The sequence below is a fragment of the Babesia bigemina genome (assembly GCF_000981445.1).
Source record: "Babesia bigemina genome assembly Bbig001, chromosome : III".
Taxonomy (NCBI): Eukaryota; Apicomplexa; class Aconoidasida; order Piroplasmida; family Babesiidae; genus Babesia; species Babesia bigemina.
The window spans coordinates 370,122-397,051 of record NC_027218.1 but is presented as its reverse complement, the minus strand read 5'-3'; the positions used below and the strand labels follow the sequence as shown (position 1 = coordinate 397,051).

General features: G+C 49.8%; 16 protein-coding genes across 16 annotated transcripts; 9 read left to right on the top strand and 7 right to left on the bottom strand.

The window, feature by feature from the left end:
* Positions 1-97: 97 nt before the first annotated feature.
* BBBOND_0301620 (hypothetical protein) lies at positions 98-480 on the bottom strand (the record flags this gene model as incomplete). Its single annotated transcript, XM_012912990.1, is given in 2 exon segments — positions 98-196; positions 211-480. 2 exon segments carry the CDS (start codon positions 478-480, stop codon positions 98-100), a joined length of 369 nt encoding a protein of 122 aa, XP_012768444.1.
* Positions 481-583: 103 nt separating this feature from the next.
* BBBOND_0301610 (hypothetical protein, conserved) lies at positions 584-1,503 on the top strand (the record flags this gene model as incomplete). The annotated part of the gene is made up of 2 exons (XM_012912989.1): positions 584-720; positions 1,116-1,503. 2 exons carry the CDS (start codon positions 584-586, stop codon positions 1,501-1,503), a joined length of 525 nt encoding a protein of 174 aa, XP_012768443.1.
* A 24-nt stretch (positions 1,504-1,527) lies between these two features.
* On the bottom strand, positions 1,528-3,441 carry BBBOND_0301600 (hypothetical protein, conserved; the record flags this gene model as incomplete). The annotated part of the gene is made up of 1 exon (XM_012912988.1): positions 1,528-3,441. The coding sequence occupies one exon, from the start codon at positions 3,439-3,441 to the stop codon at positions 1,528-1,530; it is 1,914 nt and encodes a 637-aa protein (XP_012768442.1).
* Positions 3,442-4,035: 594 nt separating this feature from the next.
* On the top strand, positions 4,036-6,036 carry BBBOND_0301590 (hypothetical protein, conserved; the record flags this gene model as incomplete). The annotated part of the gene is made up of 7 exons (XM_012912987.1): positions 4,036-4,162; positions 4,196-4,586; positions 4,693-4,874; positions 4,934-5,441; positions 5,482-5,675; positions 5,713-5,874; positions 5,909-6,036. The coding sequence occupies 7 exons, from the start codon at positions 4,036-4,038 to the stop codon at positions 6,034-6,036; spliced, it is 1,692 nt and encodes a 563-aa protein (XP_012768441.1).
* A 598-nt stretch (positions 6,037-6,634) lies between these two features.
* Positions 6,635-7,746, top strand: BBBOND_0301580 (proteasome A-type and B-type family protein, putative; the record flags this gene model as incomplete). The annotated part of the gene is made up of 4 exons (XM_012912986.1): positions 6,635-6,746; positions 6,819-6,988; positions 7,111-7,244; positions 7,452-7,746. The coding sequence occupies 4 exons, from the start codon at positions 6,635-6,637 to the stop codon at positions 7,744-7,746; spliced, it is 711 nt and encodes a 236-aa protein (XP_012768440.1).
* Positions 7,747-7,961: 215 nt separating this feature from the next.
* BBBOND_0301570 (Sorting and assembly machinery component 50 homolog A) lies at positions 7,962-9,779 on the top strand (the record flags this gene model as incomplete). Its single annotated transcript, XM_012912985.1, has 6 exons — positions 7,962-8,091; positions 8,353-8,441; positions 8,479-8,631; positions 8,669-8,761; positions 8,800-9,138; positions 9,174-9,779. 6 exons carry the CDS (start codon positions 7,962-7,964, stop codon positions 9,777-9,779), a joined length of 1,410 nt encoding a protein of 469 aa, XP_012768439.1.
* A 155-nt stretch (positions 9,780-9,934) lies between these two features.
* Positions 9,935-10,204, bottom strand: BBBOND_0301560 (hypothetical protein, conserved; the record flags this gene model as incomplete). Its single annotated transcript, XM_012912984.1, has 1 exon — positions 9,935-10,204. One exon carries the CDS (start codon positions 10,202-10,204, stop codon positions 9,935-9,937), a length of 270 nt encoding a protein of 89 aa, XP_012768438.1.
* Positions 10,205-10,360: 156 nt separating this feature from the next.
* On the top strand, positions 10,361-12,263 carry BBBOND_0301550 (Plasmodium falciparum CPW-WPC domain containing protein, putative; the record flags this gene model as incomplete). The annotated part of the gene is made up of 6 exons (XM_012912983.1): positions 10,361-10,476; positions 10,512-10,596; positions 10,750-11,317; positions 11,363-11,446; positions 11,482-11,727; positions 11,764-12,263. 6 exons carry the CDS (start codon positions 10,361-10,363, stop codon positions 12,261-12,263), a joined length of 1,599 nt encoding a protein of 532 aa, XP_012768437.1.
* A 173-nt stretch (positions 12,264-12,436) lies between these two features.
* BBBOND_0301540 (signal peptidase, putative) lies at positions 12,437-13,386 on the bottom strand (the record flags this gene model as incomplete). Its single annotated transcript, XM_012912982.1, has 2 exons — positions 12,437-12,837; positions 13,236-13,386. 2 exons carry the CDS (start codon positions 13,384-13,386, stop codon positions 12,437-12,439), a joined length of 552 nt encoding a protein of 183 aa, XP_012768436.1.
* A 544-nt stretch (positions 13,387-13,930) lies between these two features.
* Positions 13,931-15,047, top strand: BBBOND_0301530 (ribosomal protein Se8, putative; the record flags this gene model as incomplete). The annotated part of the gene is made up of 4 exons (XM_012912981.1): positions 13,931-14,001; positions 14,232-14,351; positions 14,422-14,584; positions 14,634-15,047. 4 exons carry the CDS (start codon positions 13,931-13,933, stop codon positions 15,045-15,047), a joined length of 768 nt encoding a protein of 255 aa, XP_012768435.1.
* Positions 15,048-15,076: 29 nt separating this feature from the next.
* On the bottom strand, positions 15,077-16,975 carry BBBOND_0301520 (hypothetical protein, conserved; the record flags this gene model as incomplete). Its single annotated transcript, XM_012912980.1, has 6 exons — positions 15,077-15,138; positions 15,173-15,665; positions 15,817-16,293; positions 16,329-16,409; positions 16,620-16,840; positions 16,876-16,975. 6 exons carry the CDS (start codon positions 16,973-16,975, stop codon positions 15,077-15,079), a joined length of 1,434 nt encoding a protein of 477 aa, XP_012768434.1.
* Positions 16,976-17,074: 99 nt separating this feature from the next.
* Positions 17,075-17,341, bottom strand: BBBOND_0301510 (hypothetical protein; the record flags this gene model as incomplete). The annotated part of the gene is made up of 1 exon (XM_012912979.1): positions 17,075-17,341. One exon carries the CDS (start codon positions 17,339-17,341, stop codon positions 17,075-17,077), a length of 267 nt encoding a protein of 88 aa, XP_012768433.1.
* Positions 17,342-17,556: 215 nt separating this feature from the next.
* BBBOND_0301500 (Sin3 associated polypeptide p18 (SAP18), putative) lies at positions 17,557-18,708 on the top strand (the record flags this gene model as incomplete). The annotated part of the gene is made up of 1 exon (XM_012912978.1): positions 17,557-18,708. The coding sequence occupies one exon, from the start codon at positions 17,557-17,559 to the stop codon at positions 18,706-18,708; it is 1,152 nt and encodes a 383-aa protein (XP_012768432.1).
* Positions 18,709-19,047: 339 nt separating this feature from the next.
* On the top strand, positions 19,048-21,033 carry BBBOND_0301490 (hypothetical protein, conserved; the record flags this gene model as incomplete). The annotated part of the gene is made up of 1 exon (XM_012912977.1): positions 19,048-21,033. One exon carries the CDS (start codon positions 19,048-19,050, stop codon positions 21,031-21,033), a length of 1,986 nt encoding a protein of 661 aa, XP_012768431.1.
* A 9-nt stretch (positions 21,034-21,042) lies between these two features.
* On the bottom strand, positions 21,043-24,020 carry BBBOND_0301480 (protein phosphatase family protein, putative; the record flags this gene model as incomplete). The annotated part of the gene is made up of 2 exons (XM_012912976.1): positions 21,043-23,592; positions 24,006-24,020. 2 exons carry the CDS (start codon positions 24,018-24,020, stop codon positions 21,043-21,045), a joined length of 2,565 nt encoding a protein of 854 aa, XP_012768430.1.
* A 902-nt stretch (positions 24,021-24,922) lies between these two features.
* Positions 24,923-26,878, top strand: BBBOND_0301470 (hypothetical protein, conserved; the record flags this gene model as incomplete). Its single annotated transcript, XM_012912975.1, has 1 exon — positions 24,923-26,878. One exon carries the CDS (start codon positions 24,923-24,925, stop codon positions 26,876-26,878), a length of 1,956 nt encoding a protein of 651 aa, XP_012768429.1.
* Positions 26,879-26,930: the final 52 nt, after the last annotated feature.

Here is a 26,930-nt window from a genome sequence, read left to right as displayed (position 1 = left end):
TATGGATGTCAAAGTTTTATAACATGCTGTTAGGGGGAACGCAATCTACCCGGGCCTTGATTGCAGCAGATACGAACTGTAGAGTCCCTGTCAGATTCTATTCTCCACCGCTGCTTTGTTTTAACCGGTAGGCGCGGTACTTCCACCGCAGCGTACTTACGAATTGGTCGATCTGAATGTGGCTATTATCCGTGTTCTGCTGGCACTTACGCTATTGATGTTGCAGTAGTACTTGAAGCCGTGCCAGACGACGGTGAGGTACACCACTATGACGAACAAAGGCTGCAGAAAAAGCGCAGCGATCTCTCGCCTCGAGAAATAATCGCTTGCCTTCGGCTTTTGGGTGGCGGTTGTCTTTTGCTCTTGTGTCTTCCTGTAGAGGGTGCCGAAGTGGGCTATATTTGCGTTATTCAGACCATGTTTACACAAAACAATCGGGCGGAGTGCTGCTCGGAATAGTTGTCCGCGTAATGGAGTCATTTACTACACACTGATGCAGTAACTGCTCACGGCGTGGATAATAGACAGGCGTAGCGCGCCGTGGTAGCGTATGCCAGTTTACACATGTTTGCGTGACCCAAATATGTTTATTGACGCTGCCGTGAACGTTTTATGCAGAGGTGTATTTCCGTCGCCGGTTCAGTGGCAGTTGCAACACGTCAGGAATCGCGTGTCGATATCTTCCTTCAAGCAGTGGAAGGATCTCTTGATTTTCAAAAGGTAAGACGGTCGCTACATATGACAACAGTATGCCACGAGTCTATGCAGCATACGTCGGCGTTGTAAGGTGCCACTTTCCGGAATTACATATATTTTTGCGTAATATGTATGAGAAAATTCTTAAGCGGTACAATGCGCCATTCACGCATTTCGCGGTGAAAGAAACAGCAGTGATATTCTCATCAGCTTTGCGCAATTGAAGCGGAAGATCGGATTTACCGCACCGTTTTACGCATTGACCGTTTTTCGCCTATGCGCAGTTTGTGTTGTTTCGCACCTGATTTTCGCATTTCTGTTTTTCGTTGCAACTTTCCGTTTCTCAGTTACATTAGAACGTAGCGAAAACTCGTACCAGCGTTTCTATGCGACACTTACATTTTTCACGTTCTTTACAGATACGACGGCCATCACGTCTGGAACCTGCCCCAACTTAAACCACAAGAATTTGGATTCCGACGCATTCGCCGTAAGCCACCTTTTTTTAAGGTACGCAAGTTGAGTTTTCCCAAGGTGACGAAGTCGTACACTCCAAGTCACCCCTTCAATCGCACGCTGCAAATCGAGTACAACTGGCAGGCGTACTCCGCCCTGTACCACGAATTTCATGACGCATTAAGGGAACAGCTACCCGGTGTTACCATCAATGCGATAGCTAAAGGCGGCGACACAAAGCTCAAAGTTTCAACCGAAAACGGTTATGTTATCTTCGATGCGGCTACGGACCGATACAGTAATGTACAAGACGTCATAGAACACTGCTACCGAAACATGCTGAATCATTAAAACACATGTTTGAAACGAAATACGTCATACATATTCTGCCAATTTTTCGATTAGCGAGTGGTTAAGAGACATCCTCTGTATGATATCGCGGAGTGCATTAGCATCGTTGTGCCCCCTGCCCTTGCCCGGAGCAATGCACTCCAGCGACGCTTCCACCGCATCTAACAGTCTGGAGTTTACCGCATATCCGACTTTATGGAGGCCCGAAAACACGCAGACTAAATCCCACATCGACGCAAGCTTCATCTTTGATGCCAGGCAGTCAAGCAGCATCGAGTATAGCGGTTCATTCACTATGCTGGATTCAGCGAGGCTTACAATGGAGAGTCGGATGTCCAGTGGCCTGAAATCAGAAATGGAATCAGCTTCTTTCATCATATGATTCGCGATCGCATTCATCGCAGACGTCCACGTCGTATCATCGATCTCGCGTTGGAGTGAATTGCTACACTTCCGAAGCCCGTTTATAGAGTTGAGGGAACACGTTAATTCCTGCACCTTCATGCCAGAGAGGTAATCGCCAATGTTTTGGCAGAGTCGCAAAACTATTCCGTGCACCATCCCTGCCCTCGAGAATGCGTTGAGAACTATGGCAACATCTATTGGCTTCAGGTGCTCGGAGGTGTTTAATATGTTGTTACCGAAGCGATTATAAAGCTTGTGATCTTCTATACCCACCTTGGAAAGCCCATTTAGAATGTTCACCTGATTCTGCATGGTGAAACTTTGCAATGATTCGAAATGGGAGATGCGGTGGCAAAGAGCTTTATAAAGCCCAATCACGCTCTCTGCTCGCATTTTCTTGTTGAAATGGGCAGTTGCTGAGATCGTGTTTGCGATGCATTGTGGGGTCATATCCGCGTTAGAAGAGGTGAGGTCAGTCACCACAGCGTCAAACAGCTTTGAGTCGAAGTAGCGCAATTTATGGAAAGCATTCAGGATGGTGACTTTGCACCTTGTACTGAAGAGTTCGATATTTTCGACGACCCTTCGTGCGATTTCATCCATCAATTGCACGTTCAGGAACGATACCCGCGCCACACCGTTGGCCATCTGGGAAATGGACATGGGATCAAATCCCCCCGAACGCAAACGTTTTATGATAAGCGGCGCCAGTAGTGGCATCATTCCCCTCTCGTCTCTGCCATATCTGCCTATGGAGTTCACTAGTATCGCCAAGGACTTATCGCTCATCTCTTTGCATTTGTTGTCGATCACTCCAACAAGCACATTTAAGGCATCCGAATCTTTAAGTTTGTCTTGGTTCAACATGACGACACGCAGCGCCATTGAATAGTCTCGTTCGTCGGTTATGCATTCCTCAATGCCGCGACGGTGCTTCTTCAGCACTGCATTGACGTCGTCGAGCATTCCGTGTTTCCCCATCGTGTGAAGCATCTTCGACAGCTCCTGACTGCCCAGGCGATTCAGGTGTAACATTACAATCCTTATTACGGCTTGCATTAACTCTGGCGGCATGACTCCCACTTTTGAGAATGCGTTCAGTATGATGATGACGTCCCTGATGTCGTAGTTTGCCAGTACGCTGGGCAAACCCGTAATGCGCCTTGAAAAACTGCATTCATTGTCGTTTTGGTTTGAAGAGCTTGCATTTGTGGCATTTATGCTCGTTAGAATCGTGGAAGGTGTATCTTGCTGTAAGGGTTTCTGGTTGTTGAGCTGATTGCCAGCTCCACCCTGTCTGTGAATACCACCCCGTGCCCATTGTTTCGCATTAGTGGACAGCAGTTGCGCTGAAACTCTGAGCCACGATTCCTTACGGTGCTCAACATCCTTCTTCGAAAGCACATTAAGGATATTAGACACCTGCACCCCTTCTAGGTGTGGAATCGCCTTAAGCAGCTTCGAGAAAACGCTATCAAGTTCGCCAGCGGAAGACGCCCTGGCAGCACTGTTGAGCAAGAATGGCAATTTCATGCGCTTTTTTGAACTGATTTCCGCCCATTAGCGGCTTAGTGTGTACGTCACTTCGCCAGCGTTAAGGCGGTTGCGTTGCCATTTAACAAAAATTTGATCGACTATATTTCTTTTCAAATCAAATATTACGATATAAACTAACGAAGTTATATGTTACGATTGGTGCTGCGGCCACGCTTGTTCGATGGGTGTAACGTCCATTTGAACAGACACGTCCAGCATATGGATTCCATCGAGGAAGGCGGACATTTACTATATGGTCACGGGAGAGGCTGTCTACCAAATGTGCATCTTTGACACATAGGTGTGTCTACAGGTTTGGTTTTGTCTGTTGCCTTCAGCTCACGAATGTGTCTATAGCTTTTTTGCTAAGCACGGGCATTCGTTGATTCCATTCTGTCTCTTCTATGCGTCACTGGCCTCTCCATTTGGAGAATTTGTGTCATCACTATCACATTCTACGAGCGATTCACGCCAACATTTCCAATGCGCTGTTGATTGCTGCGCCAACAATGCTACCTTTGCCACGTTTACTGATTCTGCACGATAAACGGATAACCAGAGCAACCAACCGTTGACCAGGGTTAATAAACGATGGGTGTTTGCTTAAAACTGTCCATGTTGCTTGCTCTTGCCGGATTTGTTGAGACCAGGCAGATCGCAGCAGCGCACCCCTCTGCTGGACATAAGCACCTCCAGTCAGATGCACGAAATATAAAAAGTACGTGACTGATACCGAAATCATACTATTTAGATTATGTTGGAATCGGTTATGATGCGGTTTTTGGTAACCCCTTGGGTGCCTCCGGACCGAGCAATGATTCGGGTTACAGAAACCTCATAGTTGAGTCGCATAAAAGCGCCATTGATAAGCAATCCAATAAACCGCAAAGCAATGGGGTCTGGAATAGGGAACTTGCTACATGCTGGAGAAGCGATAGTCGGGAGGGCGCTGGAGACGACGATCTCATGCGCGACCTCCAAAATGAATTCCAGCTGGAAGGCGCCGAGAGCAACGAATTACTGGAGGCAAACTTGCGCTATGCAATAGGCGACAGCGAGCCTAAAGAGAAATCCGGGAAGTATACAATAGCGAAATCGTTTTGCGCAACCAAGGAAGGTGGAATAATATTGCCTTTCAAAGGGTACGTTGTGGATAGCTCTTTTGGGGGTTAGAACCTACCACCAAATCATTTGGTTGAATCACTGTGTATATGAGCATCAGCAGTTATTTTATATTACAACTTGCAGCAATTTGTCGCCGTTGTTCGTCAAAGACGTGGGCAACCTGCCAAATGAGCTCACGGGAATTAAGACCTGTACGCCTGACGTCTATGTCGTGGAACCATCCAATAAGGATTGCGAGGCTATCAACAAATGGGTGCAGTTTTTCAGACGATACGGGACGCACATCACCAGCCACATAGTTGTAGGTAAGTGTCAGTCTCCGCCTGTGCGCCTGCTAATGCTACTGGCGCTGACAATGCTGCAGGTGGTCAAATCATATTCATCGACCGGGCAGTTAATCAGGTGGTGTCTACGGCAATCGGATGCGATAAAGTCGCCAGTCCTAAAAATGTGTCCATATATCATGGATTTAAAAGCGTCATGAAAGGCCGGCGCGAATCTCGCCAAATGTGGGTGATAGGAGGGTTCTACGTAAAGGGATTGGAGTCGAATGATTTACGCGCATTGAAATTATGGGCTAGAAGCTTAAGCCAGCGACCTATGCCCATACGTGCGACATTTACGTCGCTGGACCATTTTCTTGGCGACAAAGCAAAGACATACCACGAAGCAATGCAGTTCTACCGGAACTTTCAGAGTGTTGCCAATGGCCATTCGCTCAACTACCGGACATTCAGCCAAATGTTGAGAGAGACGGTGACTGTAACTACGAATAACGGCATAGCACGTTGCCCTGCTAACATGGCAGTGGTGGCGGGGTTTTCGGTAACAAAGCGTGATCCCATGCGCATCGACACGTGCATTCCTTCTAGGTTTGTGGGCAACTTGTGCAGACCCTGAATACTGTAACAGGCCCTTTTGTGCAAGCGACGTGCTGCGAGAAGACACTATAGTGGTGGCACTTTGTGCTAAGGGCGGTGGATTCACTATGACTGCCATTGAGTCGACCGAGTTGCGTGCCTGTCCCGATGATTTGGTGGTTGCTTTCGGATTCCAGCTGTACATTGATGAGTCCTATTCATTGCAATTAACGGCATGCCCTCCAGGTTAGTATTCCCTCGAACATATTCGACCGATGCTTAGGCCGTGTAGACTGCGGAATTATGCCTGGGAAGCGCGGTGTTGAGTGGAAGGTTTGCACCCGACGTAACCTTCTGGATTCATCATTTGCCCCCATCACCACAGGTGCCAAAGTTGGTGATTGGAAGTTGGTGCAATGCAACGACCCACAAAAAATTGTTTTAGGTATGTTTCACCTTCCATAAGCAAATGACTGCAGGATTCATCCTCAAACGCAATTACACCAAATCGGAGATCTCCGATTGCCGCCCGAACATGGCGACGTGTGCCATAGCGTGTTCTGTTCGCGGATGTAAGGAGGCTGTGTCGTACACGATCTGCGCGTGAATGGCATCTACAAGTTCTCAACACCGGAAGAAATCGTGGTGATACCGTGCTTTTATGTTTAGACGCGGTTGAGTTCGAGGTGCAATGCGACATGCCGTCAATTATGTTACCATAGCTATCGTTTTGTATTTGATCGTTTAATCCATTTGACACATAATTAGCCGCCCATTTGCCGTCACATAACCTATATATGCGCAAATTAGGATCAGTGAACGGAAAATATAGAAGAATCCATTACTGCATACGCACACAACTGGCAAATTCAGGCTGCTTCAATAAACTAACGAGATACAAAAACGACTTAGGACACCAATAGGTTGTCTAAACTGCCTAAAAGGATTGCTTCTGTCGTCAAGTCTGCCCATAATGTGTTCACAGACGATGATTTGGTGAATCTGTCCATCTGATGCCTCAAGGACTTTGATTATGATACAGCAGACATATGTCCACACACTAAACCTACACAGATCCTTCCACCAATTTCACTGGTGATAAGGCGCTAACGGGCCATGTTTAAGCCCCAACAGTCGGTGGACGTGTATCTGTCCCAGCGCGCCGAAGCGTCCACCACAAGGCAGCAGTTGCAATCACACTAACGATGGTCGCAGACGGCGAGTACAATTTCTCTCTGACAACCTTCAGCCCTAGCGGGAAGCTGGTTCAGATCGATTACGCGCTGACGGGTATTTCCAAAGGTGCGCCAACTCTGGGTATGTTTTCCTACTTGGTAGGCTTGTATAGAGCCCTGTCGCCGCTTAGACGGAATCTGTATGCCATTTCAGGTATTAAGGCGAAAAATGGAGTCGTTATAGCGTCGGAGAGAGCCACGCTCTCGCCGCTCGTAGAAGCAGACTCGATCTACAAGATCGACCACGTCACGAGGAACATCGGAGTTGTAGCCGCGGGCATGCCGGCTGACTTCCGTATCGTGCTGAAAAAGGGCAGGAAGGAGGTGGGTGTTCCAGGCGGTTCATTTGTTGCTTGGTTTTGCTGGCATCGAATCCTGATGAGTTGCGTGACATGATTACAAATGCAAGTGCCGGGGGTCTCGGACAACAACACAACGATTTGCAGGCTATGAAGTACAAGATGATGTATGGCGATGATATACCAGGGGCGGAACTGGTAAAAGAGATCGCCAGCATCATGCAGGAGTACACTCACTCCGGAGGCGTGCGTCCATTCGGAATCTCACTGCTGCTTGCATCGTAAGTTGCCGTCTATTGGATAATCCGTTTTGTGTTTGCGTGTCCAATGCAGATTCGGTGGCAAATCTATACGGTCGATACCGCCAATGTCGCACGTACGGTGGCATGTTACCCACTGCAAATTAAGAGTTGTTCTGTGGACCAAGTTTTTCGTATGCCCGTGGTGTGTATTGCAGTGGATTGTCGCATTGTCTAACATTTTCGCAGATATGACGAAGCTGGTCCGCAGTTGTACCAAATCGACCCCTCTGGCGCCTACTTCGGTTGGAGGGCCACTGCTATCGGCGGGCGTATGCAGAACAACATGACCTTCCTGGAAAAACGCTACAGCGAGGACTTGGAACTCGAAGACGCTATTCATATCGCTATTCTTACACTGAAGGAGGGTTTCGAGGGAGAGATGACTGCCAACAATATCGAGATCGGAATCGTTGGCACCGACGGAATCTTCAAGATTCTCCCCAAGGACATTATAAGCGACTACCTCAACGAGCTCATGTGATGGCAACTGGTTCAAAACCTCATAAACCTTAATTTCTACCCGTTTCGGCGAGACAAGTCGTTACACATGACCCTTGTGCGGGGATACACCCTCCTGTTACCGCATTAGACGCGGCTGACTTTTCGCCGAATTAATCATATAGCCTGGTTATTTTAAAATTGTGCTTATATATATAAGCTGTCGGCCCCGGTGTTGCCGCCGTATGCTGTAGCGAGATGGCTGAGCGACAGCCAGATGCTACGGCAGCCTCATCGGAGCCAGAAGGCGGCCAAGAAATCTTGCATCTGGACGTTTCTAAGACTGTTGGAGACATCCGCGTGGTTCTGAAGGGGCTTTCTCGTATCCGTAAGTCTTAACGTTAGCAATCAGTCGAAGTGACGCATCTATTCCCAATCTTTTGCGATAACTAGCTCGTAATTCTGCATCCACATACTATCCTACGGCGTTATAATGTCTGATGAATGATTGTGTTGCTCCAGATTTGTTTATGTAGCGCGAGAAGTGAGCTGAATTGCCAACAACTTTTGACTATGCATCATAATGCTTCCTCGCTGCTGCATAGGAAGGCACTGCTTTTTATAAAAAACTGTGACCATTGCCACTCAGGTATTTCGACCGTGCAGCCCGATCTGATGTCAATAAAAAGGGCTAACACCGTCGAAGAGCTGCTTTCACTGCTGGATGAGTCCCACGGGGTACTGCAAGTGCTTATGAGACATGACTTTGTTGCAGCGTCTGAATCGGTTAGGCCTGTTCAAAAGCGTAGTTTCCAACGTACAACGGGGAAAACGCCCGGGTGACGTTGACGTCGTCTTCGAGTTCGAGGAGAAAAAAGCCTCCTACTCCGTTGGCGTCACAACGAATCAGAAGGCGGAAGGAAATGTCGTGAGTATACGGAAACACTCTCATCACCACGTTTCAGGTGATAACAGGCGAAATACCCGGAGTTTTAGGTTCGTGCAACTCCCTTTCACTGCAACTGAACAACACGGGCTACGGCTCACAAAAAATCGCAGTAGGTATTGCAACGAAAAAATAGTTAGCGCCATTCAGACGTCCTTCTTCATGCCACGTAACATAGGCCTTCCAAACTTTACAAGCTTATTCCAGATATTTACATCGCAGAGCAACTTCACCAACTATTCGTCGTTTTCTACGACGGCGAAGGGCATGTCGTTCACGCTGTCTGACATTAGCAAACGCCACCAAATATCGTGGGAGGGTTCTGTGAATGACATTTATCCCATATTCAACGAACGCCGCCGAGCTTCGGAAACCGTGCTTAGGCACGCAGGTCGGTCTTTGAAGAATGCTGTGTCGTATCAGTACATTCTCGACTCTCTTAAGGGTGACGGCATTCCGAACGGCGGTCATTGCACCCAGTTCAAAATGGTAAGCAACGTTTCGGGATTCCATATCCGTCGCAGGAGGCAGGCCTGCCCGGTGGGGATCGGCAGTTCCTAAAGTTTGACTGCAGCATGCTGTACGCCACATTAATAAGACAGAAGTACATCATGCACACGAACGTCTCCATGGGGTACATGCGGCCATTCGGCACTTTGTTGAGTGGCAGCAGCTTGCTGGATCGCTTCCACTTCACCGGTAACGGAGGGGCTGGCACCGCGTTCCGCGGTTTCGGATTCCGAGGCGTAGGACCGTGCGATCACGGTTCGGTTTACAACAGCGAGACGAAGACGTGGCAAAGCATACCGGAATATACAGGCGGTGACTGTTACGGCAATTTGCAGCTTGCGCTCCATTGTCCTCTGGAATACAAGGACTACCGACTGCCGCTGGCGTTCTGCTTCCTCAACGTAGGCGCACTCGCCGACATAGAAGGGCGACAGACGCATGAGAGTGTATACGGCCATATGCTCCGTGAGATGCGAATGTCAGTGGGAGCGGGGCTTAGCATCTCCGTGGCACCCGGCTGCTGGTTCGAGACGTTCGTGGCGCAGCCGCTCATGAGCTCCCCGACCGACACCGTCAGCCGAGTGCAAATGGGCCTGAGGTTCAAACATAACATAATGTGACCGAAATCTTTGTGACATATATGGCCAGTATTGTCATAGTTGCAGAAATAACATCAACTATGAACATCGACCCACGGCACAGCATGAAACACGTCGTTATAAATAGCGATTAAAATCATTGTTGTTGGCCGATGGAGGTTAGTTCATGCGCATATCTAATCCTCCCTTGCGGCCTCTTCCTGCCTTCGACGCTCCAACTCGGCCTCGAAGCGCTTTGTGTCGAAATGCATCAGGATGAGCGGCGTAGCGAGCATAAAACAGCCGAATCCTCCCAGTAAACGCATCACTTTAAAAGGTCTCCCAGGCTTCGGATTGACGCATTCGTTGACGACGTTAGGGTTGTACGGGCGCGATGAAGAAAACAGACGCGCTCGGGCAACGGTCGCAGCGATCCGGTGGATCTCGCTGCCGCCCAGACAGCGCATTTTCCTACTTGGTTTAAAAAAACAAAAACCGAGTGTAGGCGTACCGCGGGGGACCCCCGCATCTCCGAAGGCCAGGCTGCCGTCGCGACGTGTGGTGCTCGACGCCGCGCGCATTACCGAGGTGTCGTTTTGTCTTCCATTGATTACACATATGGGATGCGGCGGTTGAGATTCTATGTATTCGTATTCCTGTGGCTTTGGCCACCTCTGGCGGCTTTCGGCCGAGACGACCTCCTCAAGCTGGAGATTCCAGAAAACCACGGCACTAAGGAGTAGGCGGCGACACACATCATCTCAATCCTGTCAGGCTCTACAAAGCATTCAAATCTGAACCCAAGGAGGAGCATGTAGAAGAGCGAGTGGGCGATTTGGTGGCATCGGCGGCATCGCAGGTGTGTCTACACATTCCATACCGATGTCGTGCCGCTGCGGGAGTGGACAGTAGGCATTGCGCGTCTAAACATCCATTGTAGTTGTGCTTCTAAGTTGCGGTTACGTGCAGATGTGTGTGCTAGTGGCCCTTATCAAAGATCATGTGTTATCAGGAGAGCCCAAAGGAGATTGACCCATTCACTTCAAAATGCGTACGCGACTTTGCGCAGCCGTGTCCAGATGGTTGGACTAAGGTTGGCGACATGTGTGAGGCGCCAGCCTCGTACAAGGGAGACTGCGCACGATCGGTGGACACCAGCGAATTCACGGTAGAGCGCAAGATGCTCTTCATGGAAGATTGCAAGGTGGAATGGCCCTGCAAGAGCGCAGTCGACAGAACCGACACGCAGTACTGTCAGGATACAGAAAGAAACTTTTTGCAACCCTGTCCGGAGAACTTCCTGCGGCATAAGCAGGATTCCGGTTATGTCTGCGTGCCCGACTTCTCTGGATACATGGGACCGTGCAATTCAATAGTGGACTTCACCGACTTCACTAGGGAGTCCAAGATGATATGGGCGCAGACGTGCGGGACCACGTGGCCGTGCATGACCGTTTGCCCGAAGGTTTTCGATCGATGCCCACTGGACTGGACCGTGGCACCGGACGGGGCGTGTGACGCGCCGGCATCGTACAAAGGGCCGTGCGAGAAACGCGCTTACTTCACGTATTACACCCAGGGTATGTTCACAAGGTATAAATGAGGGGGTAATATGCCATTTGTAGAGATGAAACGCAAGAAACTTCTGGAATGCGACATCCCTTTCGAATGCAGCTCCGACTGCAAGCGTGACTACAACCGCTGCCCGGGTATTTTAAGTCTGTTCGCCGATCAATCTCCGCAGTGCTCTGGAAAGAAGAGTCCGGTGGATATTGTGTGCTTCCTAGCGGCGCATTCGGCTGCCGCGACATTTTGATCGATATTATGAAGCAGGCTGGCCGACCTCATGCTACCTTGGGCAGCAATGCATTTGATTTGCGATCACTGGACATCGAATCAAAGAAGCTGTTCGAGTCCAAGTGCAGCAACGTGGTATTTCCGTGCATGGAGGACGATGACGGTATAAATTGGTCGCTCCAGTGCCCCCGAGGTTGGTGACCCGTACCTTGCATGGACACTTGAGCAGGTTGGACCATCAGCGCGGAAGACCTCCGCAGCTGCCGCCCTCCGAAAGTAAACGATGAGGATCTGTGTAAATCGCAAGTCATTTTCAACGACGAGGAGGAGAAACGCGCATTTGCTTCCCGATGCCAGATCAACTGGTCAGGAACAAACGAGCCCACAACGCCAACTGCCGCCACTACCACAGCTGTAAAAGAGCAGGATCACGTAAGCGGTCCAGTATCAGGTATTTGCAACCTATTCCTCGCTATATATTCGACCACAGACATTGGAAGCGTTCACGCAATAAGCAAGACACCCGACCAGGCACCGTCTACGCCGCAGGAGGCCGAAATGCACCAAACCAGATCAGCGCGAAAGAAGTTACCTAGAGAGAAGGCGGTGTCTGCCATTCGTGCGGTGTTGGACGTAGGCCCTTACGTCGTGGGGCAAACGCGCTCCCCCAATCGCAGGCTCTTCAAGGGGTTCACCCGAGAAGTCCACTTGTTGCCAGGCTCCACGTAGCGCACGTCACCGCAACCGTTAATATAGTCTAAAACAGTGTATATGCGATTTCATCAATTATGTGTCATGTGACTGAAAAATTTTCACTGCTGATCAATGGAGTGGGCATCGTTTGCCGTCTCAGCGATCAGCGTGATACAGAGAAGGGCATTTGACCGAAATCTCCCACATTTTCATCCCTTGCCGCTTAGTACCAGATATATTAGCATTGATATAAGCGACCATTTTAGAGCGCGATTCTCGTTAAGTATGATGGTGATAATCCCGAACTTGGGTATTCGCATCAGGACGGTTCCAACCAGATGCTTGCCATCCAGCCATTTCTGCCCTCTCGAATACAGCCCACGGTCTGCGACGTCGTTGTTGTCACCCTTGGTCAGGACGTTAATTTCGTTGCTGTTTGCGTGCAAACTTAACGTTCGGTGCACAATTGGTATATCTCTGCCGTGCACCTTGAAAACTACGATATCACCCGCTGAAACCGTATCGTGCTTCATGAGGAAGAGGATGTCGCCACGGTAAAATGCCGGTTCCATGCTTCCGCTTAGCACCACCACTACGGGGGAGTCGGTACCTGCAATATGAGTCAGTAGACGAAGACGCAATTACATTGCCAAGAGACAAGAGACCAAAAAGATAACGGATACATACGTTAAAAACCACATGTAAACGTTACTAAGGTAGAGGCTCTAGAATGGGACGGAATCCGCCAGACTTGGCCACGGGCCGAAGCAATCTACCCATCAGAAGCGAGCCACGGCTTAACCGGGAACAAAACAAGTGGTTTCACTCATAAAATGAATCAATTTCAACAACACCCATTGATTATTGTAATGCCATGAATAAATTGAAAAGCAAAAACACCTAGGGTACCAATACGCTACGTTCACATATCGTAGCAAGACAAATCTACAAATGCAACCAAACGGCCCATCGTGATGAAACAGGTGCTTAAATATCAACGGTACCTACCTGTATAGAGGTTTGCCGTCTTCCAAAGCATAAGGGCGGTGAACAGGACGCAGGCTGTTGCAAGCAGCTGCTCGATGTTCTCGCGCGGGCGCCGTATGAATTGGCGCACCTCGCTTTTGAAGGTTGTTATTTCTCTTTTTATGATATCCATGTCTTATATGTGAAATGGAACGGTGAAACCTCGACGTCGCACGCCCAATGATGTGCGCGACATCCGGACATCTAGAGGGGTTATCCAGTGCATTCTCTGTCATACAGTCCACGTTATAGATTGACAAACAATATTTACACGTTCTTATACTTTAGATGTATACTGTCTATCTAGAATGTGCTTGTAAATTATTTCCAGTCGACACCAGATCCGCTGCTGTTCTTCGACTCTTTCAAAATTTAATCCTCTCGTCGCCGATCCATTACGATGTGGATTCACGCGGTGACTACCGGCGGATTAGAACTAAGAGTTGACTTCTAAACCACGGAATCCGGATGTATACCTTTAGTCTTCCCGTGATTCTACCCGAAACACGACTTGCTGGCATTAAATAAGGCCCATAACTTGCACACAAATATACCACGTTACACTGTACATTATTTATAGCCATTCGTCTATCCACGTGTAGGTGCTGCACAGCGGGATGTGCACATACCCCCGGGCTCAGTGACTCGGTCACTCTTTATCGCCATCACTTTACAAAATGCCGCAGAACGAATATATAGAAAGGCATATCGCCCTTCATGGGCGGCGTTTCGATCATGAAACGAGGACGTAAGTTTGATCGATTTTGTAATTGCGCGGCCGTCGTAGGACGGCAGGTCGCCGCAAAACGGCCACGACTAGATGTGCCGCTAATAGTTTGCGCTACATGTCCAATGGAGAAAATGCTGAGTCGGAAAATCCTGAAAATTAACGGGTCAGCGACAATGGCTGTCTTCTATTTTCTGTGCAATGTATATGACCGTAAAGCGCTGTATAAATGCGAACTAACGCTGCTTCAGCCGCAAGAAGGCCGCGAGGGCGGCTCATACGATGAGCAAGAAAGTACAGAAGATGCGTGGCATCAAGGCCAAGATCTTCAGGATGCGGCGGTACGCGGAGAAGGTCGAGATGAAGAAACAGTAAGTCGCTTTCTGAGTTAGCTATATAACATATCACCGCATCTTTTGAACTTGCTAATTCCTTGTTCAGAATCAAGAACAATGAGGAAAAGGAGGCCAAGGAGGAAGTGGTTGCGTCCGGTGAAGGCGCCATACCTGCCTACCTGCTCGAGAGAGGGGAGGTTAATCGCACGAAGATCCTGTCGAACATGATCAAACAAAAACGTAAGGAGAAGGCCGGGAAGTGGAACGTTGTCATTCCGAAGGTTGGTGAAATGGCCGCGTTAAAGTGACATCACTCAGGTCCGGCAAATGAACGAGGCCGAAATGTTCAGAGTTATGAAGTCCGGCAAGCGCAAGAAGAAGCAGTGGAAGCGCATGGTAGACAAAGTCTGCTTCGTACCGGAGGACTACACACGAAAGCCGCCAAAGTACGAAAAGTACATTCGGCCCACCGGACTGCGATTCAAAAAAGCGCACGTCACCCACCCGGAGCTGAAAACCACATTCTTCTTGGACATAATTTCCGTCAAGAAGAATCCGCAATCGCACCTCTACACGAGCCTTGGGGTGATTACGAAGGGTACCATCATCGAGGTTAACGTGAGCGAGCTGGGTCTGGTCACGCAAACCGGAAAGGTCGTATGGGCGAAATATGCCCAGGTCACCAACAACCCGGAAAACGACGGATGCATCAACGCAGTGCTGCTAGTGTGAAAATTGAACTTGATGGTTTCATCTGTTCCCTACAGCAGGGGTACATTGAGGGAATCGAGCAAATTGTTCTCCAGATCCCCAACAAAGCTTTCTGCGACATAATTTAATTCACAACATAACCATACCTATTTGTATATTCGGCTGGAGGTCAGCTCTGCTATGGTTATCCCGCATGTCGCAGTACGCCGAGAGGAACTGGTTGATGTAGTACGTCTCGGAATACTGCAAATTCGCAATGACGATGACAGATTCACGCATTGACAATTTGTCAAGCGCTAGCCTAATCTTCTTGATCCTCTGGTATTTAATGTCTTCTATTATTGCCGCCACCTTGGATATGTAGCAGTACACGTGGTTCCTGTTTGAAAGGTTGGGCACGTTCACCCTTTCGAAGACGTGCCACCTCGTGAACAGGTGGGCGATCTCAAAGAAATAGTCATTCGGAAGCTTCTCGAGCGTCTGGTTTTGCTCCTCTCGACCCCTAAGCTCACGCAGCGCGCTGCGCGTTAAGTACGTTGGGAGGTCTACTGAAACAAATCCAAAATGCGATAATCGTTCCACCACATAAATCGGTAACCAGGCCTTCTCTCCGGTTTTCAGCTCTTCGAATACATAACCCTGCGAAGATGTCGGAAATGTTTAAGCTTTACAACCAACGCGTTGCCTATGGTGAAGAGCAATAGCACTGACATGAAAAATGTAGGCACAGGATGAGCGTTTCGGAATGTACGACGACACCTCAACAAAGTCATAGCGAATATAAACGCACCTCGTAAGGCGATAGGTCCACGCCAGGGACGTCGACAATGGCCTTGACGACGATTGGCTGTCGCTTTGCCCGCTGCAGAAGCACTTTTGTCACCAGGTTTGGGACGTAATCGTATTTTATTGGCAACGGTTTGTATGCATAGTCGCCAGAGTACTTCGAAGGGAGGTACTCGCATTGCCTTGCAAAATGCTGCAGTAGCTGTTGGTGGGCGAACACGTTGCCTGTAATCCTTTTTTGCTGTATGGTAACCGAAGCCTCTTCGTCGTTACAAGTAAAATTGTACGACGCCAAGTCCACAGGCCTCAGGAAAGTGTATCCGTTGATGTATATCTGCGATAATCGGCAAAATGGGTTCGCGTTGGAACCGAGGAACCTGAACCCTGCCTCAACGTCGAGCATGAGCTCCAACACGGACTCGAGGATGTTTAGAGACGAAGATGCGCCAAAGTTACGCGCCGACAACTTTTTGCGTAGGATCTGCGGTTGTTTGCCAACATCAGTGAGGAGCGTACCTCGAGCTGACGATAGAACTCATGCTCCAGATTAGGTCGTGCAAGGATCTCGTTGTTCCCAAATGCCATCTGATCCCGTGCCTACGCAATATATGACAAACAGCGTACTCAAGTTACACGGCAGTGAAATACACGACAAAATGTTCCTACACCGCAGCATACGCGGCCGTCCGGGCAGTACCATCCTGTCCGTTCCCAAAGCGGACTAGAAATTGGAACAATAAACCAAACTACGCGTTACATGTGTCTTTAAACATTTAGCACGAAACACATAGTATAATGGATGCTTACCCAAATGACGTAATTAAGTGGTTTGCACAGCTCGTTGTCGACGGTTGGTCGACTGGGGAGATAATAATCTTCATTATGCGATAAACTCTGCGTAGTCGATTGCGACTGTGTAACAGACCGGGCTCTTGAGTGGTCAGACAAGATTCCACGAAAGGAGCTCCTTCTGGTGGATCCCGTATGCGATTCAGCCGTTAAAGTGGACCTCGATATGGACGTGTGATCTGCTCGGATTGTCCACCGATCCCATGTGACATACCGGAGGCGGCGCTGGAGTCACCCTGTGACCTCTTCGATGTCCTCTTACGCTTGCGGAGGAAGTCGAAGCTGGTTGACTGGCTCCCGTCCGGGTCGAACATCGTACGAGAGCCGGGGACGCCGCGAAGGTATCCCACAATCAAGCCAGCTGTGCTATTATACCGCTTCACGCAGCACGGCTGCGAGAATGAGGCGGATGTCTACGGGTCAGTCGCGCGCACGAGTCCCTTGTCTTCCCCATGGCGGGGATTGTGTGTCGCCTGTCTGGCTCTGCTCGCCGACATTTGTATTTCATTTAAAGCGAAGCTATCTGCAATTGCTTTGTACTGCTCGTGGACGCTAAATTTGCCATAGAATCTCGGAGCATCCGAGATTCCAATATCATGCTGAGCGCGTGCTGTCGCGACGGTTAATGCCTCTAGGCTGCGCAGAAGGCAGCGTTTCTCCAGCTTAACTATGAGGCTCATCACTTGGATCTTATATGGCAAATAAATCATCCACACGAACACAAAGGAACTGGGTGTTTTCCCTTCCGTTTTTTGTTCGCTTCTGGATTCGACGTATCGGTTGTAGTTGCACTGGGAGCTTAGCCTGAGCTCTTTTACAGGATTTTTATTCGGATAGAGTTAGTGAATAATTAAGGCGCTATACTTGCAACGTGTCTTCCGGTTTTTTCGCTAATATGAGGAGCATTAGCAGTTCGAGCCGCTCCATGAGCGTCAGCCGGAGCTTCAGCAACGACGTGAAACGGTCAAGCTCACATTACAGCAAGAATAGAACAGAAGAGCCGCGGCAGTACGCTCGCAGCTCTACGGAATCATCGCCGGAGTTGCGCACGAGGCGCCGCCAATCGGACTCCCGAGGATCTTCGTCACGTTCACGTTCGTATTCTAAACCTAGAAGGCGATATGGTCGGGATATAAGCGAATCTAGATCTAGGTCTAGGTCTATACAACGGTCCAGGATACGCTCCCGCAGCCCAGTGCGATCACGTAGAAAGCGTGTGTCACGCTCTGTATCGTCGTATTCGCACAGCTCATCGTACAGTAGCAGGTCGCGCTCACGTCCGCGCCGCCAGCTTTCGAAATCGAGAACTCGCCGCGGTAGGGATCACCGAAAAAGTCGGAGCATTTCGGTGGATTCGCGTTCCAATTACCGCCGCAGGTCGTCGACCAGTACCAGCTACTCACCGCCTCGACGGCGTGGCCGTGACCAGCGTGCCGTTGACTCACGCGACAATCGAAGAGTTGCTCGAGCTCCCTTGAAACCATATCGCAGCCGACTAGACGCGGTGGATCGCGACAGAACGCGAATGCGTCAACTGGTGACGCGTGGTAGGGAAGCGCCTATACGACCATTGAGGCCTTACGCAAGGAGAGTCGGCCAAAAAACCCGCCAGGAGCTGCAGAAAGTGGCCAGTGTGGACAGGAAGGTCCACAGCCCTTTCCTATTGCGCATCTACGCATTCATGGATGAAGCGGCGGGGAAGCCGTGTGACCCCGATGAAGATCATGAATCTCTCCAGCGACGCATAGAGTCATCGGATTCCATAGAAAAATTGGAGCTGTATATCTGGGCTGACAATACTCTACGGGATTTGGTCAACTTGGTGAAGGACCTATGTGAGGCCTCAAGGCACAAGGAAGGCACGTGGACCTTCCATAGAAACAACGCCGCCCGAGATACATTGGGCGCAATTCACTCCTACAAATTACACCGTTCCACGGATACTATCACGCTGCGCAGCGTGGGATTCCGCGTGGGAGATTCCCTGCTGCTCTCTTTTAGTGGTGTTGCGCCACCACCAGAGGAAAACACACAGATGATTGTCTAGTTGGCCGTTGGCAACAAATGTAGCAAAATAATACTGAAGCAACCAATAAATAAAAATGATTCATGGCTTAAAATGAGGAGGCACACTCTTATGCCCATAAACTTATACTTCCATTCCAACAAGAGGGTAGGTTTCCTGTCGAAGGGTGCGGCTGAACGCACGCGACAGCCGAACTGTAACCTTCCACGTATATCAATAATGACATTGTTGTGCTCATTCGTGATGTGTCACAGCTAGGCCCCTCCCAGGGCAGTTTTCCGCCGTAGTTGCATCATACCTCGCGTGCCCCGCTCGCTCGTGACCTTCTAATGTATTACTCAGGAATGGCGCGCCAGATACATGGACAATGGCATAAAGAAGGCGAAGCACTTCTCCTGCAAAAGATACAGGGAAAAGCGTTCCTTCTTCCTCGCCTCCATGTTCATGAGAGCGCTCTCAGAGTACCACGAAGTACCGACGGATGATTTTATCGCTTACTGGGCGTTGAAGACAGACAGTTTTGCGGCATTTGGTGACGGTGCGGCGAGCAGTCCAAGCGCAGCGGGTAACAGTGGAAGCTCTGGAGCAGCTAACGCGGGGGAGGTGGATCCCGGAGTGAAAGAGAAACCCAATGTTAAGGATTTTCGTTACAACAGTTCTGAGGAGAAGCCGTCGTTTAAAAGGATAGCTGATACGCTTACTGAGTACAAGCTCGTTTCTGATAGTAACAGGTCAGACACCACAACGCCATGCATGATCCGGCACGACTCCTCGGGGGACCTGCTTTCGGAGACATCCAGAGAGGAATCGGATATAACGTCGGAGGCTGGAAGCAGCGCAAAGGATGACGTAGGTGTTACGCAGCTGAAAGACAACCCCAGGGTCAAGAATTCCATCTTTTATGACGGTGATTTAACAGCGTTCTTGCAGAGGCAGAAGCTGCTATATCGCGTTATTGAGGATTTGCAGACGTCGCTGTTCGTTTCGAAGCCTTCCGTGGATTTCGTTCCCCAAATAAATCTGGAGTCCATCGAAAGTGAGTACATCGTGGTTGACCGCAAGTTTTTGGGCACGAGGGTACCACAGCAATCGGCGTCACGGCCGATTCGACGGCCTTTGGGAGACGAAGCTAGCGTCCCGTCGAAACGCTCATGCACACAAACAAACGAACGGAGAATCCTGTCGTCGTCACTTTCCACTCTGGATCGCGTGCTAAAGAAATGCGCAGAGTGCATCCCGGATGATCGCCTGGCAAAGAGTGTGCACCTGCAAAAGCTGGTCAACATTCTTGGAGGCAAAAACCCAGCAGAAGCATATGCAAACGAAGTCTTAGATGGTATACATTATGTCAAATCAATCTGTGCGAAGACTCAGGTCGATTTTGGTCCCAGCGCATTTTACTCCCCATCATTGAGGCATCCCATAGACTGCCTAAGCGAAACGGGCTCCAAATTAAGCGCAGTGCTGGACAAGAATGTTTTTGCGGACAACACACTGTACAGCCCGCAAACCGCTTTCATGATTCCCAAGAACATCACCATACAGCTGGCCAAACAGAAGGACGAGGCACTCAACGGATCGGACGAAGAAGGCACTAGCCGATTGCGCGTACCACGCATGTCAAATAGCAAGTTGGCACACTTCGTCGAGTCCTTGTGCGGTGTCGACTTCGACCAGAAAGTGATACAGGATTCACTTGAACAAAATTCAAGGGAGTGCTGTGACCTGCGCTCGCTGATTCAGCTCTGCCAGCGTGAATCCGAGGGGGAGGTAGAGGGCGGCAGCGAGACAACGGCGGCCACTACCGAGTACTTCTCGAACACATCAACTCATGTGGGACACATAGACGGATTCAGCACCGCGTCGGTGACGTATTACAAGAATCGCGTACTACCGACCAACGCTATGGAGTTCTATCACAACACCACAAGCTGCGACTACAAGAAGGAGGGCATGGTACGGATGCAGGGCGAAGGACCCCTCGACGTACCCTTGGACACATTTGCAACCTTCGACAATCGTAGGCAGAACTTGGGCCACTACCTGGAGGCTATCACCGCGCTGGACGTGCGTATTAGGGAGATACAGCGGAGGTCGGAGAAGATGCACCGCGCGCTGCACCAATATTCACAGCAGCCGCACACGGACAGCGTGAACGACCTGCAGGAAGTCATCAACCTGGAGACACTGTTATTCGTCTGTGACACACTTATGGAGACGAAACGTAGGCTGCACGAGGAGCTGCGGCGCAGAGTGCAGGAAGAATTGGACATGATCAACCACATTCTGCCAGAACCGCTGGCGGACTCGTTGACACGTATATTGTATCCGAGCATGAACTGTTAAGATAGAATATTATTTTTTAGCATTCATAACATCCCAAAAGGTGCGATGCGGTTCCTTCCACGTCTCGGGGTCGAATAACGACTCGTCGACGCGGCTCCACGTGTGGATGCATGCCTCCAGCCACTGGCTGTGCACTCTCTTGACACCTGCTTTGGGTGCCACTGCCGACGTGTTGTTGTTCAGGTAGTGCGTCATCGAGCACTCCACGGACGGTGGTGCTGCGCCGAAACGAACTGCCAAGTAACCCAGGTCGGACTTGTTGAAGAAGTCAACGTCTTCGCCAGTGCGCGGGCAACGGAAGTCGTTGCGGTTGACCCCGAGCACAACGCCCCGTAAAACGGATTTACGCCGCTCATTCAGCAGCACGCCCACGTCTGGGAGTGCGTTGCCGCCTATGAGCTGCTTTAGACGCTCTAGAGTAAGCCCAGCCACATTAACAAGCTCAAAGAACCGGCGATGCATCTCGATCAGTAGCCGCGTGACGCATGGTAGTTGGCTGTCGTAATCCCTCACCCAGATTTTGCGCAGCTTCCGCATACAGCTGTTCTGTTGCGTAGATGGTGCTGTGGGCGGTGCGGCCTCCGCAAAATCGGTGGGCGCATCCACGGGTGAGGCAACTTGGTTTGGTGGCAATGTCTTTGACGAATCGCCAGACTCGGAGCGCTTGCAAGCATCAGCTGTTGGTTCCATGTCTTTCTGAGTAACAGCAACACGTTCAGCCTGCGGTATCGTGCCCTTTGTATCCTTATTACAATCAGCCGAATGCGCCCTGGTATCCGCCTCTGTGTTTATACCCGTGTTCGTCACCTCCGACAAAACCCGTTTGTCATCAGACGGTCTGGGTTCTGCAGGTCGAACCTCTTGCAACACAGCGGGTTCTGCCCTAGCAGCCGCGGAATCTGATAACCTTTGGGTTACGGATGCGCTATCAGCGCCCGCAGTGTCGCGATATATGTTAGATGGCCTGCAATTAGCTATAAGCAGGTTGTTGTACCGGAAACTTGGGCTGCGTTTCTTTGGCATCTTAAGGTTCATGGGGATCGTGAAGCCGTCGTCATCCCGAGTGACTCGCTCCCGCGATTCGGATTCATTCCATATTTCCATAATAAGGGAATGCCACACGTAGTTGGAATAGTTGCAATGCGCCTGCAGAGCCGCCGATACACGACCTAGGTTTCGAGAATCTCTGTTCCTTATCAACGACATGTCTGTGAAATAGTAGTATGGGTAAACCTTAATCAACCCGGGGGGGTTCATCCAAATATGCTCCGAATCATCCAGTATCAGTAGCAAATTACGATAATTGGGGAAGATACGGCAGAGCGACTTGTAGCTGTTGTTAGTTTCGGATCTGCTGAACACGCGGGAGCCAAACAATAGGCCTTTGGGATCCAAAATCCTTAGAGCCGCTTGTGCGTGTGTCCGTGTACCCATAGTAAAGAGGTACAGCTCGTATCTTTCCGACGCATTGCGCAGGAATTCGTATACTCCAGGTCTAAGCTTGTAGTAGTTGACGAAGAAACGGCCATCCTGTTCATTAAGCGTGCGAGTGATCAGAATCGAACTTTCAAGTTCAGCTTCGTATCGCCTATTATCTTCCTCGCTGTCGAAGTGCAACTTGTAACCTTGCGATCGGCTATACATGTCTATGAAGGGGATATCGATGTCGTCAGGCGGCTTCGCGCACGACGAATGGATCAATGTGTTGTCAAGATCCAACACCAGGCATAACTTCTTTTTCCGAAGCAACCTGAGAAGCTCCATGAGTTCCATCTCGTTGGACATTTTGGCGTCCACGAGTACCGCGTTATTATTGGTGATGAAACCTGGCACCACCATCTCGGGCGCATCAGACGGTTTATCACCCGGAGACTGCCTTTTTGAATTCCCTGGTGCCACGTCTTGGCGCCGTTTTGTGCTTGCGTCATCCACCACCTGACAGCAGGTGACACAGAGGCCGTGTATAACGACGCTATGTTCACATTGCACGCTCTCGATAGTCCCCAGCACAGCTGAGTAGTCTTCGATGACTGTGTCAGTCGGGACCCTGTGTCTGAGTGTGCCATGCCTGACGGACCTTAACACGAATGATCCCTCTGTTGCCCTCCCGACAAGTTCAATAGATACCCCGCGTGATCCGTTGGTGAGTGCAGATATTACAGCCTTGGAATCTGTAGTGTCGGCCTGCGTGTTGGACAAGGAGCTCCGGTGCGATGGTCCATCCAACTCGTATGCTTTTGTGGAGACGCAGGCGTCACCAGATTCTGATGGCAACGACCGCGATGTATCAGTATCTTCACGTCCAGAAACTATTGAAGCCACCTCGACGCCGTCGTCGCTGTTTGTCGACTTAACATGCTCCTTTCCAATGCCACTGGCATTCTCGACAAAAGAAAATGTTGCTAGAACCTGGTTTTCAACCACATTTGCGCCGTCGCTAACTATCCATCGTATTTTAGACGGGAGATGCAGATCCTCGGGAACGGTTATCGCGCCAGCTGGTAGCAGCTCGCTTTCCAACCAGTCCTCGAGATCATCTTCGGTATCCACATTTGTTGGCTGCAAACACCATTATACGCAAAAATCAGAGCATAACGAACAAGTGTATATCATATTCCACAGTATTACAATTAATTGCAAAAATGATTGTAAGACTTGCAAATCACGGGCAATATATACACATGCAACAGGTCAGCAATAGACGCATGATACGAGGCAAAAAAAATTGAATTCGCCAGTGAGTGAAGATCGATTTCAGCGGTTTACTACTTTAAGCAAGCAAAGTTAGTGTGTAGATGGCAAAAATATGGACATTGAGTCCAAAATCTTAAAACCATAACAACGTTGCATCAACCCGGACGAAGCACAGATTACAAACCTATAACAGACCCGAAATACCCTCAGAACATATGTAAGCACGCGTGATTCGCCATAGGAATTTAGTCGGCCACGGCGACTCATTAAACACTTACCTCGCCGGTGTTCATCGGTGAAGTACGCAAAATAAAAGAAGCTACCGTTGCATCAGACAACAACCGCTTCAGTTATTGTTACATAAATATAGTGGAATCCTTCAAGATGCAGAAGAATGGCGACGATTGAGTAGCGTACACACCGCCCGCTCAACACTAGAACGTGAGCGGCTAGCCTAGCAGTCTGCGACCTAAAGTTGCTCACATACAGAGTACATTACGTGGAAGTCATTAGTAAACGACTACCATTGGTACAGGTGGATTGAGTTGGGCGCTTATGGACAATATCAGTGGCGTAAATGGCTATCGTTATGCACCTACAAGGTCGCACGAATTCGTATGATTTGAATGGCGTAGCGGCCACACATTCTCATGTATATCGTCATGTGTATAGCTGACACATGGTACGGGTAATAGAGAGCCCTCAAAGGTTTTTGTAACGACGATGGAGTCGTAAGCGAGCATAGGCTTCATATGGGCATCTCGTCTTAGACACCCTTCTACGCGGAACAGTTTGTACGTGGCACGTCGCCGTATTTATCGTATGCCCCCTTTTTTAACTTGAAGTTCTTTGTTGCAATGACGCCGGTATTCGTCCAAACGCGCCTGCACGTAGCGATGCAGCACAAGTGCACCCTAGCAGAACGGCCAAAACGGCAACCGTACTCATAAAGGTTGTCAATCGACACCAACAAAAAGTATTTCGCTGTTAGCAATAATCTATTCTGCCTTTGTAGGAATAGCGGCGCCAACTCGTGGCTACTGGTTTTGAAGGTGCGCTGAACGACTGGAGCAGTGGCCTATGCGGAGGTGATTTGGGAGCGTCATTTACTCACACATGTACAATAAAAACGTTGTATATTAACTGCACTCGAAAGTGTGGGCATCCCAGCGTGTAAACCGAACCTTTTGATGCCATGGAGAAACACGAGGGTAATACCGCCTCGCGGCCAAAAATTGATCGCAAAAGAATCCAAATGAGCCTGGAGCGCTCCATTGAGGCGCACAGGCTCCGTATGTTGAAGGCGAGAACATCAAAACGTGATATGCCGGGATCGCTATGTGAGTGCATAAACTGCGATGCAACCAGCATGAAGCCCTCTATGACGTGCCGTAAAGCGGGTAGGCAGAAGCAGCAAAAGGAGATAAATCGGGAGAGGGTTGGCGGCTTTATACATGATGTTTCGAAAGCATCATCGCCAGCAAATGCGCAGCCGTCTCGCAGGCAACCCCGTTACAACGCAAGTACTCGCACACGAAACGTCGCCACTCCCAAGGCGAACGCGCACGTGCCAGGGTCGAAAAAGTCACCCAGGAAGCAAGCTCCCGAAGAGGTACCAAATGTAGTTGAGACGCCACATGAAAAGGGTGGAGATGCGTATGATGGTTCTATTGCCCCTAGCACTGCTGGCGAACTTGTAGTCAATGAAGCTAACGTAGAACAAAAGGAAACTGAAATCGTGTCAAGCGCAAGGCAGTCTGCCGTGCTGCCTACTAACGCTTGTGAATCTTCGACCACGCTGCGAGAGTCTGCTCGGCAGGAATGCCAGGGTGATAGTTCACGAACGAATGAAAACAGCGATTCACTATTGAACAGAATTGCACGACGTATAGGGAGTATCAGAATTGTCGACTCCATGGGAGAGGAACACCGTTTAGACACCGACGAATTGGAAAACAAAATTTTGGACGTGGTTGACAAGATTGTAAACGATAAGATTGTCGGTAAAAACGCTGAGGAGACGGTGGTTCAGAAAGACGACGTAGAGGCGCAGAAGACGGATGAACCTGTTAACGTGTCTTACACCCCCGTTGACCACTGCAGTCCTAAGAACGATATGATGAACATGTCTAACGTCGAATCGGAAGATACGGCGCTGTCACCTAAGCGGGGCGAATTCATCGTTGATGAGCCAACGGATAGTGTGCCCATGAACAAATATAAGAATGTGGTGGATGTATTATTGGATTACATTTCGTGTGGTGTTGCACAGAAACCAAAGACAACACCGGATGTTCTGAAACAGGAATCCTATGTTCTCGCAGGCCCAGAGTCGGCTTGCACTAATAAGGTAGTATCGAAGACAACTGACTATGTATATTCAACTGTGGAAAAACCGGGTCTCTTTAGCAGCGTGTTCACGCGCGGGGAAACTACCAAGAGGTCCAACATGTGTTGCAACGGTGGGGGGGGAAGATATGCGTCCATGGAGCCTCCCTCTCTTGGTGTGAACGACGCTGTGAGCACCGGAGGGGTTTTGGGGTTTGTCAAGTCGAATCACATGGCATTCAGAAAAGACGCTGTGAATATCGCGCCGAGCAGACAAGTGTCACAGGCGAGCAGCATCAGGAACGACGCACCCCTTATGAACGGGGCGCCAAACCGGAATCATTGTGTCCCATACGCCAACCACGCAAATATGATGATCAACGGACACAACCCATACCATTTCCAATACAACCAACCGCAGTTTCCGTGCAACCAAAACTCGGTTTTCCTTCCACAGTGGCCTGCCGCGCAAAGCTTCCAGAACCCGTGCCATCTGATAAGACCGGCGCCGAAAATGACGGACAGGCAGTTTACTGCACCGCAACGAGGACAGGCGCTGGTACGCCGCAACGTCACGGCCGTTCCGGGATTCAATGCCGTCAAAAACTCTCAGCGCACACCTGGATCGATGCCAAACGCCGCCGGTGTGCCGTTCGCGTCTTATGCTGGGACGCATCGGTCCGCCATGGCTAACCGTTCGTACATGCCTTTCGGTAATGTGCCGTCGCCCATGATGGCAGTACCGAGGCAAGCCACCGGAGTTCTGTACCGCAGAAACACCGGTAGAGCGCACGAGCAACAGGTCCAAGCTGCGATGATCTGAACTGAATGTAATGTAGTTGTGACAACAGAGTGTGTGAATTTGCAGATAGTCC